The sequence below is a fragment of the Ovis aries genome, chromosome X, assembly GCF_016772045.2.
Source record: "Ovis aries strain OAR_USU_Benz2616 breed Rambouillet chromosome X, ARS-UI_Ramb_v3.0, whole genome shotgun sequence".
Taxonomy (NCBI): Eukaryota; Metazoa; Chordata; class Mammalia; order Artiodactyla; family Bovidae; genus Ovis; species Ovis aries.
In genome coordinates this window covers 20294239-20311471 of record NC_056080.1, presented here as the reverse complement: position 1 = coordinate 20311471, position 17233 = coordinate 20294239, and the positions used below count along the sequence as shown (strand labels likewise).

Sequence of the window (17233 nt, the reverse complement as noted above, 5' to 3'; positions counted from 1 at the left end):
AGTGGTTTATGCATTCTGTGAGTTTTTCTGCAAGGCACGCACCTTGCTGATGTACCACTTAGCAGCTCTCCGTGCCAGTACCACTCAGTGTGGTCCACAGATTGGCAGCATCAGCTGATTAGACTCTGAGAAATGCAGGCTCCCAGGCCCTGCCCCAGACTTCCGGAACGAAACTGTATTTTAAGGAGATCCCTGGGTACCTATTCACACTCAAGTTTGCTAAGCAGTGCCCTCATTTTTCTATTCCTGTTTCTAAATGGCAGGGTGGGCTTGCCCAGGGACTCAGCGGAAAAGAACCTGCCTGCAATGCAGGAGCCACAGGAGACACAGGTTTGATCCCTGGGTCGGGAAGATCCCCCTGGAGGAGGGCATGGCAACTGACTCCAGTAGTCTTGCCTGGAGAAGTCTGTGGCCAGAGGAACCTGGTGGGCTATAGTCCATAGGGTCACAAAGAGGGACACGACTGAAACGACTTAGCACGCACACACACAAATAGCAGGCAACTACAGTTCCAGGTGAACTTTTTAAAGTCCTCAACCAGTTTTCTCATGAAACTAACTGAATAGAGCTCTCTTTTTTGGCCTCACCATGTGGCATGAGGGATCTAGAATCCCAACCAGTGACTGAACACATGCGTGCCCCCCGCAGTGGCAGCACAGAGTCCTAAGGGAAGTCCCTGAATAGCTTTTTTTGATGTGACTCTATTTCCAAAATTTTTTTTTAATGAGACTTTTTGCCTTAAGTAAAAAGAAGGCTTCAGACCCACTCTTGATCTCCATTCCTGTTTCTGCCACATACATGGATTAAAAAATCCTTCATGCCCTCCAAACCCTTCAGGTCTTAGCAGAAGCTCAGGAACAAACATCTAACAACAAACAGTGGGGTCTTTGAAGCAAGATCTCTGCCAGGGACCTTTTGTCTGTAGGCCAGCGGGAGCCACAAGAACCCGAGCGCAGACAGGGAGCCCACTGCAGCGGACCTCCCAGCCAGAGCTCCACTCCCCCATTCCAGCCTTCGTCATCTCCTGCGGGAGCCCTGGCAGGTACGGTTACATCTTTGTGTAGCAGTCCCACAGCCTGAAAGACCTAATATAGCCACTAGCACTTCTGCTGCCTCGCAAACATCACATTTTACTGTCTTCTGTGCTCGATCTTAACAGTCTGCTTTACTTGGGTGCTATGCAGGGCCCTTGAGACTCAGTCTTCTTGGGTTTCTGGTACTGTGTCCAGAAATCTTGCTGTCATGTCCTTCAGGCAGACAGGAGACCAACCCTATCAAAAATTTCCTTTTTTTTTTTTTTAAAGATTTAACCTAATGTTTTGCTTGTAAATCATTTCAAACATAGAGGAAAGTTGCAAAGAGAACTTGTCAATTTAATGCTGGTATAACAATACTTGATCAAAAGTACCATTCCCATACCAATGTGTCAATTGATGCAATAATGCTCTCTACATGATTTTTCCTCCAATACAGGATCCAGTGTTGGGTCAAATACTGCATTTAGTTGCCTTGTCTCTTTAGCCTCCTTTAATCTGGAAACCTTTTCACGGCCTTTCTTTTAACATTGATACTTTTAAAGGATATAAGCCTTCTGACAAGAGAACATTTCTCATTTGGGAGCTAATGTTTCATCATGATTAGATTCAGAAGCATTAGAAGCATTCTTACCTAATTTCTGCATAGGTACTGATTAGCCTTCTCACCTGCCCCTTGCTGATTATGATCACCTCGTCAAAGGGTCCAGTGTCTCCAATGAAGTTTTCTCTGGCAACATGTAGTAAACTGAAAAAGGACTGCCTGTGGACGTTAACATCCTAATCCAAGAAACTTAGATGTTACCTTATATCGCAAAAGGGACTTCACAGCTGTGGCTGAGCTTGAATTGGGGAAGAGAATCATGAATCATCCAATGGAATCTCAATAGGGCTTTATTACAAGGATGCAGCCGGACAGGAGTCAGAGAAGGTAACATGACAGAAGAAGCAGAGAGATTTGAGGACACTATGCCTCTGACTTTGACACCGAAGGATGCAGAAGCCAAAGAATGTAGGTGCCCTCTAGAAATGAGCAAAGACAGTAAACATTCTCCCCTGGAGCCTCCCAAGGAAGCCAAGTCCTGCCAGTGCCCAGATCCGAGCCCAGGAAGACTCCTTGCACACTTGTGACCGGATACATTTGTTAGTTTAAGGAACTCAATTCAGGGTAATTTGTTCAGGTGGTAACAGGATCCACAACTCATAAAGTCTGGGGGAGACAGAGCCACATAAATCTGCTCTCTGTCAAAATCTGCCCCCAGATTTTACATCAGGGGATGGTTCTTGCCTAGGCCAGTCTTTGCCATGATGATTACAAAACGCTCTTTTCAATTCCAGCACTCCTCTCCCTTAACGAGCTCTCAGCTTTCTATGGCAAGTACCTCATCTGTTAGTGTATTTGTGACCTCCACTTACTTGTATATTTATTTTCCATATACCCTTCATGACTTTCAGTTTTTTCTGAGGGTCTGATGGTTTATAATTTATCGTTCTGCTTAATTATTTTAGGACACAAACCCTTCTGGGGTTCAGGTTCAAACTACGCATAAGCAGCCAGGATCAGAGTCTCATGGTCTGGCTGACTGAGGCCCTGAAACCCAGGCCACAGCCCCCTATAGGCTGACCCGGACCAAAGTAGAGGGCTGGAGTAAGAATTCCACCCACTGGGTAGGGCGTCACCAAGGGTAGAGATGTTCAAGAAGGACAGAGTTGACAGTGGAGGACAAACAGGAAATAAGAGACTCACAGCAATGCCTGACATCCAAATGGCCGCAGGTCCTACACAGTGTTCTGGTTTTCGGATCTGAGTGCTCTATGCCTTTCCGGGTCCTGCTGTCTTCAGTCTGTGGGAGCGCCAAGAAGGAACCCCGAAAAAACAAGCCCTGGTGAAAGGACCTTTCACCCACGCTGAGACCACACCCTGCCGGAGCAGGCTGGCCACGCCTCCTGCTACGCGTGAAGGTGGGGTGTGTTCTCCCTCTCTCATCACAGCGGCTCTTCTTGAACACGCCCACCTGTGTAACTTCTTCACACGGCGTCTTCTATGCTCCCCTGGGAAAATGCACGTCTACGCGTTCCTGTCACAGTGCACTGTAACCATATGCACGAAGCATTAGACAAGCTGAGCAAGAGGTCCCGGGTGACGGCCTTGGGAGCTCATACTGTAGCCATCTGGCACCTGGACTTGGGCTGAAGGCCCTGCATCCCCTGTCCCCACTGGATGCATCCCGTCCCCACTGAGCTTCACTTCCACGCCACCAGCTCTCACCTGAGAGAGTCAGAAACCACTGCTCAGCTGTGCTCTCTCCCAGCAGGACTCACCATCCCTTCAGACGTTGAACATTCAAATATACGTGGACAATAGATAAGGAATGAAGACTTAAATAAGATTTAACAGAAAAAGTAGAGATACTGAGTGTGAAGGGACCATGCAGCGGACACAGGATATGTTGACAAAAGCTCCCCTCAGTGCTGGGAGGAAGGACAGAGGTGTGATTTCATGTATCAAATTGAACTCAGACATCTGAAAGCAGGCAAAGGCAGACTCGTCTAGAAAATAGAGAACATGGAATATCATCCCAGGAGCATTTCCATCCTTCTGCAGTGAACTCAGGGCTGTCAGAATCCCTTACTGAGAACCTGAGTTACCAGGTAATCATCAACCAGTATGTGAGACTATTTTAGCCCTAAAACAAGAAAAAAAAGTTGCTCACTCGTGTCCGACCCTTTGCGACCCCCACGGACTATATAGTCCATGGAATTCTCCAGGCTAGAATACTGAAGTGGGTAGCCTTTCCCTTCTCCAGCGGATTTTCCCAAACCAGGGACTGAACCCAGGTCTCCCACACTGCAGGCAGATTCTTCACCAGCTGAGCCACATGGGAAGCCCAAAACAAGAAAAAAGGATTTCCTCATAGGCAGAGCCAGGCATCTCTCCCAAGTCCATTGTCAAAGCCCACATCTACAGACAACTGCCCCTTGCCCAACTTTACAATCTTGGGCCTCCATCTCTAGGCTGAGGTGGGACAACCCCTCAGGCCTCCCTCTGGATATTGGAGGGCTCCTGTCCAAACAGGAGAGCCCGTGACTCATTTACTGTTACTGTCCCCTGCTCAATATGTTTCCCAGTATGTCATCTGAAAGGAATCACTCATCGAAATGACCACTGTGTGACTGGTTGTTCCCCATGGATGTACTCTACATTAATAAAATGGCCAGGGCATCACTGGGACCCCCAGATCCAGGAGATAAGCTTACCTGTCCAGTCACATTTATCATCTTACTTCCCAGGGAGATCCCATCCAAGAGTACTCAAATAGCCTTCCAAGAGCACTGAGCTATTTCTTGCCCATGTTCAATTTCTTATTTTTGATGAGTAAAGCAAAAAATCAGTGGAATGATTGCCCTGGGTAGTTGAGATTATAAATGGTTCTGGCTGAGAACAACTGATCTGCCACTGTTATCTGAGGTTGACAGCAGGGTGAAGGGGCCCAGCTACCCTTCCCCACCGCCTAAACACAATCAAACAGTAGAAGCCAAAACTATGGGTCAGGGGTTCTTAACTGGGCATCTATGCATGGAATAATTTGCGGCTCTAAACTTGGTGGGAAAACCTTTCTATATTTTTACTAACCTTCTACTGAAATCGAGCATTTCCTTTAATCATGAGCACAGGTGACAATCCATGTTAGCACTGACAATACCTATGACTTTGTCAACAAGTCAGATGCGTTCTTTGCACATTTCAGTTGCCACAGATCTTCTATTTATGCTCATTATGCTTCAAAATAACAATATGTGACCCACAACTAGATACAGCTTTGTAACACATCATTGAAGCAGAAGTATGAAATCAGACGTCTTTGAACAACATTGTAACCTACTTCCTTATAATCTTATCTCCTTGATGTATTAGAAAACTTGTTTCTGAGGAGGGGTTCACAGGTTCACCAGGCTGCCTGAGGAATCCATGGTACCAGGAAGGTTAAGGACCCCTACCTAATGTGAGCCTTGTGACAGCAAATTCAGAACGCTGGAACCTAAATTCAGATTGTTACTGGCCACGAGACCCCTGGGCATATTTCAAATTTTGACTACTGGCCTACTCAGTGATATTCACAATTCACAAAACTCACAAAGCTGTTTTTAAGACTGAGCAAGAGAATGTAAAGGAAAGTTGTGTACTGACCCAAAGCACAGCACCATAAAAGATGGTGTGGTAGAAAGACATTCAGCAATGGGGTGATGTAGAAGGAGGTGAAGTGTTATCTCAAAGCTATGTAGCAGCTTGAATCAAATAATGCTGCCCACCTGGCCTTAAGAACAGGGCTACTCACAGTGCTATTCCAAGACTGGGGAAGGACTGTGCCCTGCGGTGGAGACCAACATGCTGCTTCGTTCATTGAGATGGTCTTGCTGGGAATGAAAAAACTTCAGCTGAAGCAAACGAAACAATGTGCATAGAACATAACAACCTGCTGAAGGACCACACTGCTCTAGAGTCTTGGGCACAGAGCAATGATACATCACACACATGCACAGAGCAATTATACATCTTACACACACACACACACACACACACACACACACACACACACACCCCTTACTCTATCCCAGGAGTCATGAGAACAATGAAACTGATCAATTTATTGGGTGCAGAGCAATAATACATCACTCTCTCACACACACACACACACACACACACACACATGCGAGAACAATGAAATTGATCAATTTATTGAAACAAATGCAAACTCTTATGGCAGCAAGTTAAGCAAGAAGGCATCTATTCGACTGCAGAGGAAGAGCAGCACACTTTTGCTCTGCGCAGTAGAAACAGTGTCAACCCAACCTCCCTCCAGCCCAGTAGGATCACCATAGATCAGGTTCTTAAAACAGCCAATCACACTGTCAGAAGGCAGCATTTCTTCTTTTAATAAGCAAATTCTTGGTAACTGCTGATGTGCTGAATAGAATTTAAACTACAGCCACACTTGTCTTTAATTAAAAAGCAGCTATATATTACAGTATATTCTATTTTAGATGATAAAGGGGACTACAACAGTAAATAACACTACAGCCATTAGAGTAATGTAGCAGTGCTTAGATTTTATATTTCCTTAAAATGCAGCAGAACTGAAGGTTGTTGATAATTATCAAGAGTTCAGTTTGCATACATTTAGCAGTTCAAAAAGATGTTCAAAAAACACTAGACATCCTTTCCCTACTAGAAAGAAATGATTGTGCTCAGAATTCATGATTATCACCTGAAACAAAAATTTTCTTTCCATTTCCTTCTTCCTCCCATAACACACGCTAGTCTCTCCTGAACACATCTTCCATGGTCTGTCCCAACCCGATCCATCTCGTTCCTAACTCTCAGCTCTTGGCAGGACCTGCTACATCAGCAGATTTAGCTTCAGCCTCAAGCTAGTCTTCAAGTGTAAAGTTATATCACATATTAACACCACCATATCCAGACAGCAGATACACTTGCTTTCACATTTCAAATGGAGAAAAGAAAAACACCCCAAAACCTCCACTTCCATTTACCCACTCTGTGTTCAAACAGTACCATACTGTTTAATGTTACACAGTATACAGACTTTGAAAGACTGAGGAAGTTGGTGGTGGGGAGGCAAGGCGGTGAGTAGGGTTCCTAGTGTCTATCTATCAAAGCTATTTTTAACCTCTAGGCACAAGAAAAATATTTGCTGAAAGCCAATCTAGTTCCCACATGAGTCTAACTGCTTTCGTTCATTATTTTTTTTTCCCATGCCAATCCCACAAAAAAGAGTAAGTGGACATATATTCATTTTGAAAGATTATATGTTTCATACCATGAACCTATCTCGGAAGAATATTATGGGCTGACACTAATTCTATCTCAGAACAGACTGGATATTTTTAACGGTTTTCTTCCTACAAATTCATTGTAAATGAACTCATTTCATCGATAAAGCATAAACTTTTTTAAAAACAACAGGATAACCCAGTGATGTCTAACAGTCTGAGTCAATATAAACTTACCTTTTTATGTGAACTGTGACCCACACATACACTACCCAGCAGTGACACGCACTTCCTTAGGTGAGTTGAAGTTGCTCCTATGGCTGTGGGCCTCTACATAAACTATCCTCTATCTGTGCATCTAAAAAAACTCAGACAAGTTCACAGCAGCAATCCACAGTGATCTTTATTTTCACATCTAATATACCGATAAAGAGTTGGAAGAGAAACTCTTATTAAGAGAAATAAGCTTTTGCCTTTCAACTTTACAGTAAGGCCAAGTCTTTTCCCATCCTCCAGGTCAATTTTATAATGAAGAAGTGGTGAATGTAATAGGTTGTGTATCATTTACCAAGGTGGTAAATTAAGTCATTACTACTGTTCAAAAAAGGCCCTAAGGCCATCCTATTATAAAGAGATAAATGGCACCAACTGATAGGACAGAACCAAAAAAAGACCAAGGAGACACCTTTGTTCTGTGAGATCAGAAGTGAGCAAGAGAGGACCTGACTGAAATAAAACGACAGACACATGAAATTTCTCATTTGTAATTTTAATTGAAGCGTTGCTATTCATTTTTAAAGTCTTTCCTCATAAGCACCAAATTTTAATATCTATATCAATTTGGGTGGGAAAGAAACTCCATGAAGAACTCCCCTCCAGAAGAAAACAATGATGTTCACTCCTCCAAACAACCAAATTCAAATTCAAAGTCTACCAAAATGAAAACAAAACAAAACAAAAAAAAAAAAGCCCACGCAGAAAAACAGAAACAAAAACAAAAATCACATTCTAGGGGTTCAGTGCATTTAGCAGCCTTCACTGTGCTGTCTAATCATCCTAGTTCATCAAAATATACATTTTCCATTTGATTTTTAAATTAAAAAAATAATTAAAAACAGGAAACGTGAAGGAATTCACAATCAATTGCCTGACTTGTTTCGATTTCATGTACAGCATAGAAAGGTCAGGAAGGCTATTTGCAGCACACATGACTCGGGGACACTGATTTTCAAGGTTTAGCTTTCTTCCAAACAGTGTAAAACACCCACCTGGATAAGGAGTCAAGGAATAAGAGGAGGTAATTGAAGGCATCACTTAAAATTTGTTTACTGGCCTATAGACTGGAAGATGAATGAGCACTTCAAAGCTTACAGCGCTGTGGTAATGAGAGCAAAGGCCTCTGAGACAAGGGCACTTCGCAGCCTGGATGCCCGCCATCTGTGACGTTGGGGCGAGGTGTGGGGGAGCTTAGCAGAGAAAAGGTTAAAGGGACACAAATACTCTCTCAGAGAACACTTGTGCTTCCAAAGACTCTAAAATGTTTTAGGGAATTAATATGAGAAGGAAGGGTGGGAAGGAGAGAGAAACATCAGAGGGAGTGGGAGGAGGAGGGTGGCGGAGGTGGGAGGAGAGGGACCGAGGAAGAGAAGGAAAAAACGGTGGAAGGATGAGGGACCAGAGAGGAGCCAGAGGGTGGAAACCTTTTCTCCAGATGTCATCAATTGCTTTCAAAAGTCTTTGAGCATGTAAACAAAGATCTGACTGTCACAGAATGCTCTGGAGAGCAACCCTGATGAAGGTGCCAGGCAGGGAGAGGAAGCTTTGGTGTGCAGAACACTGTCCAGTTTTTAGGAGGAAGAAATGCACTATGAAAGTCCAATGACAATGCTCTCCTTTGCCTTTTCTCCAGGTTCTTCTCTTATTTCTCTGGACCAGCTTTACTAAGTGGAACTAAATGGAGGACACCAACACTGACTTTGTGATGCCTGGCATCATTTTTAGCTCTATCTCTACTGCAAAGCAGCATCAAGCCAAGTGTCGAAATTAATATTAAAGTAGGGTAATATAAACGTAAAAGGACAACGAGCTTCTTCAGCCAGCCTGCTCCAGCTAGGGTGGCTTTCTGAAACTCTGAAGTGCACGTCAATCCCCTGGCAGGCTGGTTGAGACAGGTCACGCGGCCCCAGCCTCCAGTGTTTCTGACTGGACAGCAGGCTGGGGTGGGGCTTAAGAATGTACCTGTTTAACTAGCTCCCAGGTGATGTCACAGGTCTGGTGGTACTGTGAGGACCAGTGGTGCCATACCATCCAAACCACCTGGGAGGCTGTGTCAGGGCACACCCCAGCATCTGAGGCTGGGACCCAGGAATCTGTATTGTTTTCAAGTGCCCAGGGTATTATTACAACATACAGCCAAGTCTGAAAACCAGGGCCTTCTGTATACTACAGAACTAATTCTGTTTACTGAAACTGGTAAATGGGCATGCTTTTTACATGGGGGTTCTGACTGGGCAACACGATGATGTGGTCAAAGGATATAATTCCAAGTACGAAGGGACACAGACGATCTCCTTTGAGAATTCCACAGGACAATACAGGCGCCCCAGCTGTTCTTCGTAGAGTGACAGGGCTTCTGTCAAATTGACACAGTTCCCCTAAATCAAAGAGAGAAAAGCAAACAATAGGAATCTTAAGTCCTATGGAGGGTCCCACTCATTGGAAGGTCTCTAATAAATGAGAACAATTCTAGCTTTAGATAAAAGTTCATCTCTGAAAATGAGATAAGGTTTCTGTACTTTCACAAATTGCATTGCATTCTATTTCTAGGCCCATTAGCTCATTATCCTTCTACTTCATTTACCAAGCCATTTCAAACTATTCGAGGATGAAGCAACAGAAAGCAGTGAGACCAATTTCTCATTAGTGACACAGTCATTGTATCAACACCATGCAATTAGCAAAGATTCATACACATAACCCATTCAAAATAAGTTTTCCCTAAAGTCACTGCAGTATTGAGGATGAAGTATCAGAAACATACTGTTCTTGATTTCCAGAATGACTTAAACTACAACCTTCTTAAGAGTCTAAGATGTTGACACAGAACTATTTCACACCCTTGTGCTTTCTCCAACAAAAGTCAATTCCAGATATATACACTAAAGGTATTTCCTCGTTTACTTTTTATCAAACATTTTGTCTTGACTTCATTGTTCTAATTTTTCTCCGTTTCTTGCCATTTCTTGTCTCCCCAGCTGGTAGGAGTGGTCAAGGAAATATAGTATAAATCTGCTGATAAAGATTTTTTTTTGAAATGTGTTCTTTTTCTTAATTATTGAAGTATAGTTGGTTTACAACATTGTGTTAGTTTCAGCCATACACCAAAGTGATTCAGCTACATGTATATATACACCTATATATACACATCTTTTCAGATTATTTTCCATTGTAGGTTATTAAAAGATACTGAATATAGTTCCTTCTGCTATATAGTAGGTCCTTGTTATTTATCTATTTTATGTATAGCAGTTTGTATCTACTAACCCCAACCTTCTAATTTATCCCTCCTGGTCCCCTTTCACCTTTGGTAACTATAAGTTGTTTTCTATGTCTGTGAGTCTGTTTCTTACAGATTCATTTGTACTATTTTTTTAGATTCCACATATAAGTGATATTTGACCGTAGACAAATCAAGGATAAACACAGTGACCTTGCTCCTTCAACTTTCTTCCAGCCTGCAACTTAGATGTGATATGTGGAGCTGTGGCAGCCACTCTATGACTATTAAAAAAAATGGTGAAGAGAATCAGAAATGCTGGTAGCCAAGACCCAGGAAAGCTGGTGAATGGATACAGAATCTGCCTAATTCTAGAGCTGCAATTCTTAATTTTTAATGTGTATATGAATCATAGGGGGCCTTGTTAAATTGCAGATTTTCATTAAGTAGGTCTGGGGTAGGGTTTATCATTTCAGCACAATTTTCCCACAATTTTCTCATAATGGATTTAGAAAACAAGATGAGCATTTAATATCAACTATTTCCTTTTAACCTCTGAAGTTCTAAACATTTGGAAGACGACTAGAATATACGTGCTGATAACATTCCTTCATAAGAACTTCATTATCAATTTGCCTCAAAACAGCCAAGATGAAAATTATTCATAAATAAAGCATCCTGTGATACAAGCATTCCTAAGAATGGCATTTCAAAATCAAAAAACCAGCCAGCTATGGGGAAGTGGGTAGACAGGACTATTCTGAGGGCTGGCCTGGGCAGTTTTAACTGAGCACATTCGATCAGCATGTCGTCATACTTCAGTGCCAACCTGTTTAGTAACCCATCATCTAGGGTCCTGCAGTGGGAATTGGCCCAAGTGCCTCTGACCAGCATATAATTTGGTTTCAACATTAAGTTCACCATGAGAGTATATAAACACCACATGTGTAATTTAAGATGCACAAATAGAAAACACTGCCCAGTTGTTTTTAGAACACCTCACTACTAGGGAAGCTATAGAGTGGAAATACCACCAAGGTTCACAGTTCAAGCTTTTCCTTGCCATCTTAAAAATGACACCATACTCTCTCTTTATAGACGGAATACAGGAAGACCTCCTTACAAAGAATATAGTAAGTAAATAGAACAGTTTCCATTTATTCTATCCCAAATGGTCAAAAAGCAGTTTAAGAAAGAAAAATCCCCACAAACAGATGCCTACCCCAAAAAAGTACCATGATACATTTCACCTTTTTGTGTATTTAAATGCAACTACACTGTTCTTTTCTTAAGACATACAGGGGATACATAACAACAATCCAGTAGCAGAATTCAGCACCTATTAAGGAGAGGAAGAGACTAATATAGCAAGGCAGGGGCATACCTGGGAGGTAAACCACAATATAGTGTCTTCCATTCTACAAGGTTCTTGTTGCCCCATGTTAGCTCCGGGTGACACCTGCTTTTTTACCTTATAGATTTTAATATAGTTTGCATCTTTCAAAGAGTTTATATCATATCTGTAATATAAAAAGGTCTGGAAGACTATTTCCTTAATGACACCATTTTTATCTCTTCTAAAACAAGCAAAAATAATGCGATGATTTAGGAAATCACACATATGTGAAATACCTCAAAAAGAGGGAAAAAAAAAAAAAAAACTCTAAATGAGTTACTTCCGGAAGGTTGGAGGGTTTGATGGAGAAATATAGATGTGTCAAGCGTACTGGTAACGTCGAGGTCTGTAGGAGGTGGGGGGAGGCGAGGAGGGGGGCTCATATCTTGGTATCATAACTAACATGAATGTCACACACACATTTGTACTTTCAAATAAACTACAGCTTTTTTTTAATGGGGAGTGGAGGGGCGGAAGTCAAGTCCCAGGATCTGCCTCTAGTTCCACAAAAGCAACTCTCTGCCCCCTGGCCCACCAGACGTGGCTCCATAAATCGGCACATTCCAGGAGGACTTCCCCAGCTTTGTGGCCCACAGACAAGGCTGTCTTCAAGCAGCCACAGTGAAATTAGTGACATCATAAAATCTCCATGGTGATGTAAGCAATTTTAGGCAGGGATGTTTAGCTTTTGTAAGTCACCAAGTTAACAAGCCAAACACCATTTTTGTCCCATCTTTAACCTTTCCTCTGTTTCTAAGCTATAGGCCAAGGGAAGCGGGGTGTGAGTGTATTAAGGGCATTTCCTGAGCATACCATGTGCTACATAAGGAAAGTGTTCCACTGTGGCAATACCATCAGTGCGTCCTTAGAGCATGCTGCGGCTCTTACCCGACTACTGCTTCCTCACAGGCCTATGCCCCTGTGGTCCATATGGCATGTTGAACCACCCGACATACTATGGGATTCCCAGGTATCATAAATGATATCGCCTTGAGTTTCCAACTATACTGAATGCAGGGGTGGGAAGCACATCCTAAGACATCTTTTGGCTAACTCTTAGAAACCAGCACAGCCTTGAGTCTTTAAGGTGGTTTTTAGTAAAAGTTGGTTGGCAAAGGCCAGGTGATCAAAGCCTGATCTTTAGTGTTAACAAATGTGTGGTGACCATCTGTCAAGCAACTGCTTCTATTAGTTGTCCACACTGAGAAAGCAGTCTACCAGGCAAATATTTGCAACAAAAGACACTAGTCACACTTTCTTCCTAAGAGCACCTGTTGTCTACTGCAAACTGACTGGTTTGCATTAGATCCAAACTGTTCTCAGTCTCTTTTGATTAAAGATGCCAGAGCCTCACTTTCTTTCCCAACTTAAGCCCCACGGGATTTCTATTTGCAGAAACAAAACAGAACCCAGTTCTATCAATATATGCTCTGCTTGAGAAATATTCACTTATGAAAACCCAACTCATTGAATTCGGGTTGCTTTTACAGGAATTAGGCCACTTGGTTTGAGCAGGTTTCATTGTAGAGTTCCTGTAAAGCAGGGTAAGCAATTTCTGCAAAGGGCCAGAGAGAAAATATTTTAAGCTTTGCAGATCATATAGTCTTCACCACAACTGCTCCAAGCTGTTGCTGTAGTGCAAAAGCAGCTGCAGACACCGTGTAATGAATGGGCGTGGCTGTATGTCAAGAAAACTGGAAAAAACAAGCAAGGGGTGAAAAATGGCCCATGGTTTATGGACCGCTGGCTTTTAAAAAGGCAGTATTAGAATGTTTTTAAAAATCATTCCTAAGCATCAGGGGTTAAAAAAAAAAAAAGTCCACTTGTAGACTTGTAGTCTGTCCCCCTTGAAGCGTGCCAACACTTGCAGCAAGTATGAGATGATCAAGGATTAATTGTCACCTCTAGGGGTGTTCTGTGCAGGGGGAAGAGGAAGAAAACAGGATCAGCTGGAAACAAATTCAAGGAGTTGCCCATTTGTTTTCAGCATTATGAATCTCAGGCCTCATAAACTCCCCAGGGCTTACTTTAACAAACCCTCCTTAGAAGAATAAAATCAGGAATTTTCCCATAGTTCTTGACGTGTAAATATACTTGGGCTTCCCTGGTAGCTCAGATGGTAAAGAATCTGCCTGCAATGCAAGAGACCCAGGTTCAATCCCTGGGTGGGGAAGATCAAAAATAAAAGTCCATTAAATATACTAATGCTTAAAAAAAAAAAGCTGGGGGGGGAGGTAGAGTTCTCCTGAAAATGCTTAAAAACTAATTACAGGGACCAGAGTACAATACTGTTTATCTTCTGCTTATGAATCAAGGGCTTTTTCAACCAAGTAAAAAGACTGATCACCAATTAGCTGCTTTTGCCGTCATTTCCAAAATGTTAAGGACTTAAGTAAGATATATGTATATGTATTTTTATGTATCAGGAAATACTGACTTCAAACCTTCTTTTAAAATTAAGAATACCCGAGATGAGGAAAATACAACTTTGCTTCCATCTGGTGGCAGCAGTTCATACTGCATCCTAGAGGATGAGGCGCAAAGGCAAAAGAAAAACAAGAAAAGAAAATCACGGTCTGTGTCTCCCTCTAATGTCAGCAGCTGATACTGCAGCCAGTGCAGTTTATGATGGTTTTTTCCACTAAAGACTCTCCAGAGAATATGAGGTGGGGCGGGGGGGGGGGGGGGGGGGGTATATATCATGGTCTGTGTCTCCCTCTGTGGCAAAAGCTCATAGTGCAGCCACTGCAGTTTATGATGGCTTTTCTACTAAACACTCTCAGGAGGAGGAAGAGGGGGAAGGGGGTAGAAATCACGGTCTGTGTCTTCATCTGGTGGCAGAAGCTCATTCTACAACCAAAGCCCAAATTTAATAAATCGGAAGGTATGGTAACAGGACAGAACAGAACAAGGTGCATGCCTGCTTAGTTACTCAGCCATGTCCGACTCTCTGCGACCCAATGGACTGTTGCCCACCAGGCTCCTCTGTCCATGGCATTTCCCAGGCGAGAATACTGGAGTGGGTTGCCATTTCCTCCTCCAGGGGATATTCCCGACCCAGGGACGGAACTCATGTCTCCTGCATTGAGTGGATTCTTTACCATTGAGCCATGGGGGAAACTCTCAACAGGACAGGACAGAACTCATTAATTCCCTAAAAGGGACAGGTCAGCTATTTACAAACTTACTGCTTGAGAACACAGATATAAAAAAATTTGTCAGTACAACACACTTTCATTTATCCACTTTTATATTATATCTTCAACTACCTACTTCCATATTGACAATGCTGAGGATAGAATTAAAATATTGCATAAATGCTCAATGGCTTTATGCCACGTTGCAAATACAACTAAGAAAAGCAATACTAATGCCATCACCACCAATATGATTACTGAAAATACGTAAGATTTTTGCATATACTTGTCCCGGTCTCTCCCACTCACCATTGTTTCCAGCAGTTGTACTGTCCCAGCATTGGAAGAGCATATTGTCGTACTATACCCAGTCCCTTTAAACCTTTATTTAGTCTTCATTTTACAAGTAACTAAATAGTTAGTGCTATCATTAGTCTTTATGTCAACGTCTAAGTATTTTGGTGTGTGAAGCACAAAATGTAAAATTTTTATTAAGTATTTTTTTGGGGAAAAAAAAAAAAAAAACAGAAGTCTATACCTGTGTAAAATATTTCCCATCCTGTTTCAATACTTTCATTGAGAGGTCAAGAATCAGTCTGAGAAACTCCCATGTGGAATCTGGATGTTAAAAAAAAAATTAAGTTTTATAGATATCGGTTTGCATGCATGAGAAACAACATCTAAAGTCAAACATTCACATTAATATTCAATGATTCAAAAAAAAAACCAAAAATAAAAAAAAGAAATAGCCATGAGACCCAATATTCAAGAGCTTGTGAACAAGAACATGTCATGTATTTTGTGTCTTGGACACATGTGCACATACACCTATATACAAGCAAAAGCAAAAGCAAATGCAGATGTACATAACACTGCTCTCACCACACCCATAAAGATTTGACACAAAAGCAGTGGCTGAAATCTGAAAGGGGAACACCTTTAAGCAAGGGGGAAAGCAGTCACATCTCAGGAGAGAAACTGCAAGAGTGAGGGTGGAGACCTGAGTCTGGAAACTCAGCAGGAAGACAAGGTAATAGAAAAAACATGAACACTGAAATCCTAAGCCAGCAGTGACTTTGAGTGCTTGGCATGAGAAGGGGCCTTGTCTCTGGTGTTGCTCAGAAAGGTCACCAGATTGTCCTGGTACAGGTTAAAAAAAATCCCAGTATGTAAATTGTAAAACAAGCTGATATCTCAACGGTATGATTATGAGTCATTTTATTTCTATACTTGTTTCACACGACTGCGTTAATTTTGCTCATTTAGTGGCAAAACAGGATCTGACCAAAGCCAAATCTAGCCATCTTTCCACCACTGGCCTCAGTTTACTACCTTTAATAAATGAAGGAACTTCACTAGACAATGTCTTAAGATCCTTTCATTCTCACATGATGTCAAGAAAAACATTTCCTTATTTCTGTGAACATTATCTTGGCTGGGGCAGCCTGGATGGGAGAGGGCTTTGGGGGATAATGGATATGTGTATATGCATGACTGGGTCCCTTCACTGTTCACCTGAAACTATCACAATATCGTTAATCGGCTATATCCCAATACAAAATAAAAAGTTTAAAATCAAAGGAAAAACAGAATCTACCTTCTTCTGGAGATGTGGAGATTGGAACAGCTGTCAAATCATTAATCACATAATCAAACTCTCTCCCTTCTTTGGCGTACCTCTTCAGTACTGGAATACAGTCTTCTATTAGAACCTTCCAGAGAGAACAGGCATAGATGCAGGTGAGCCAACATATGTGAAAATGGTTAAACACTTGTAGAAGGAATGGGGAAATGCACACAGGGGCTGCAGCACCTACCAGAGGAACAAAAGCCACTTCCACCCATACCTGCCAGGAGCTAAAAGTTCCGGGCTTACCAGATGCTTTACATGCCTTTCAATTAAGTGGAACAATTCCTTTTAGGAATTACTATCATCGCCATTTTACAAATAGAGAAATAAACAAGAGAGGTCACCAAGCCTGCTCTTGCATGCCTGCTCAGTTGTGTCTCTTTGCAACCCCGTGGACTGCAGCCCACCAGGCTCCACTGTCTATGGGGATTCTCCAGCAAGAATACTGGAACAGGTTGCCATGCCCTCCTCCAGGGGATCTTCCTGACCCTGGGAATGAACTCACATCTCCTGCATCACAGGCAGATTCTTTACCACTGATCCACTGGGAAAGTCCTCTCCTTGCTTGGCCCTTGCAAGAAACCTTGCTTTCCTCCAAACTCTGAAGTTTGTTTGGCCTCACTGTGCACCAGGCACACGGATTGGGTTTCACATCTGCTGAGCCACCCAAGGGCCGGTGCCCGTGGCAGGTCGGTCCTGGCCAAGAGCAACCCTTTTCCTTGAACCTCCAACAGTCCCCAGAGTTCA

General features: G+C 42.5%; 1 protein-coding gene across 3 annotated transcripts in view; it reads right to left on the bottom strand.

The window, feature by feature from the left end:
- Window positions 1–7580: 7580 nt before the first annotated feature.
- SMS (spermine synthase) overlaps window positions 7581–17233 on the bottom strand; it is a 49670-nt gene continuing 40017 nt past the window's right edge. Inside the window, exons 8-11 of one of the 3 annotated variants that reach the window (XM_060407739.1) lie at window positions 16454–16568; window positions 15395–15474; window positions 9366–9481; window positions 7581–8080 (exon numbers count right to left, since the gene is read on the bottom strand). In XM_060407739.1, coding sequence (XP_060263722.1) covers window positions 8056–8080; window positions 9366–9481; window positions 15395–15474; window positions 16454–16568 — 336 coding nt within the window. In that variant the 3' untranslated portion in view covers window positions 7581–8055. Of the gene's footprint in view, window positions 9482–15394; window positions 15475–16453; window positions 16569–17233 lie in introns of all 3 variants that reach the window. The other 2 variants (XM_060407738.1, XM_060407740.1) reach the window with 2 other exon arrangements.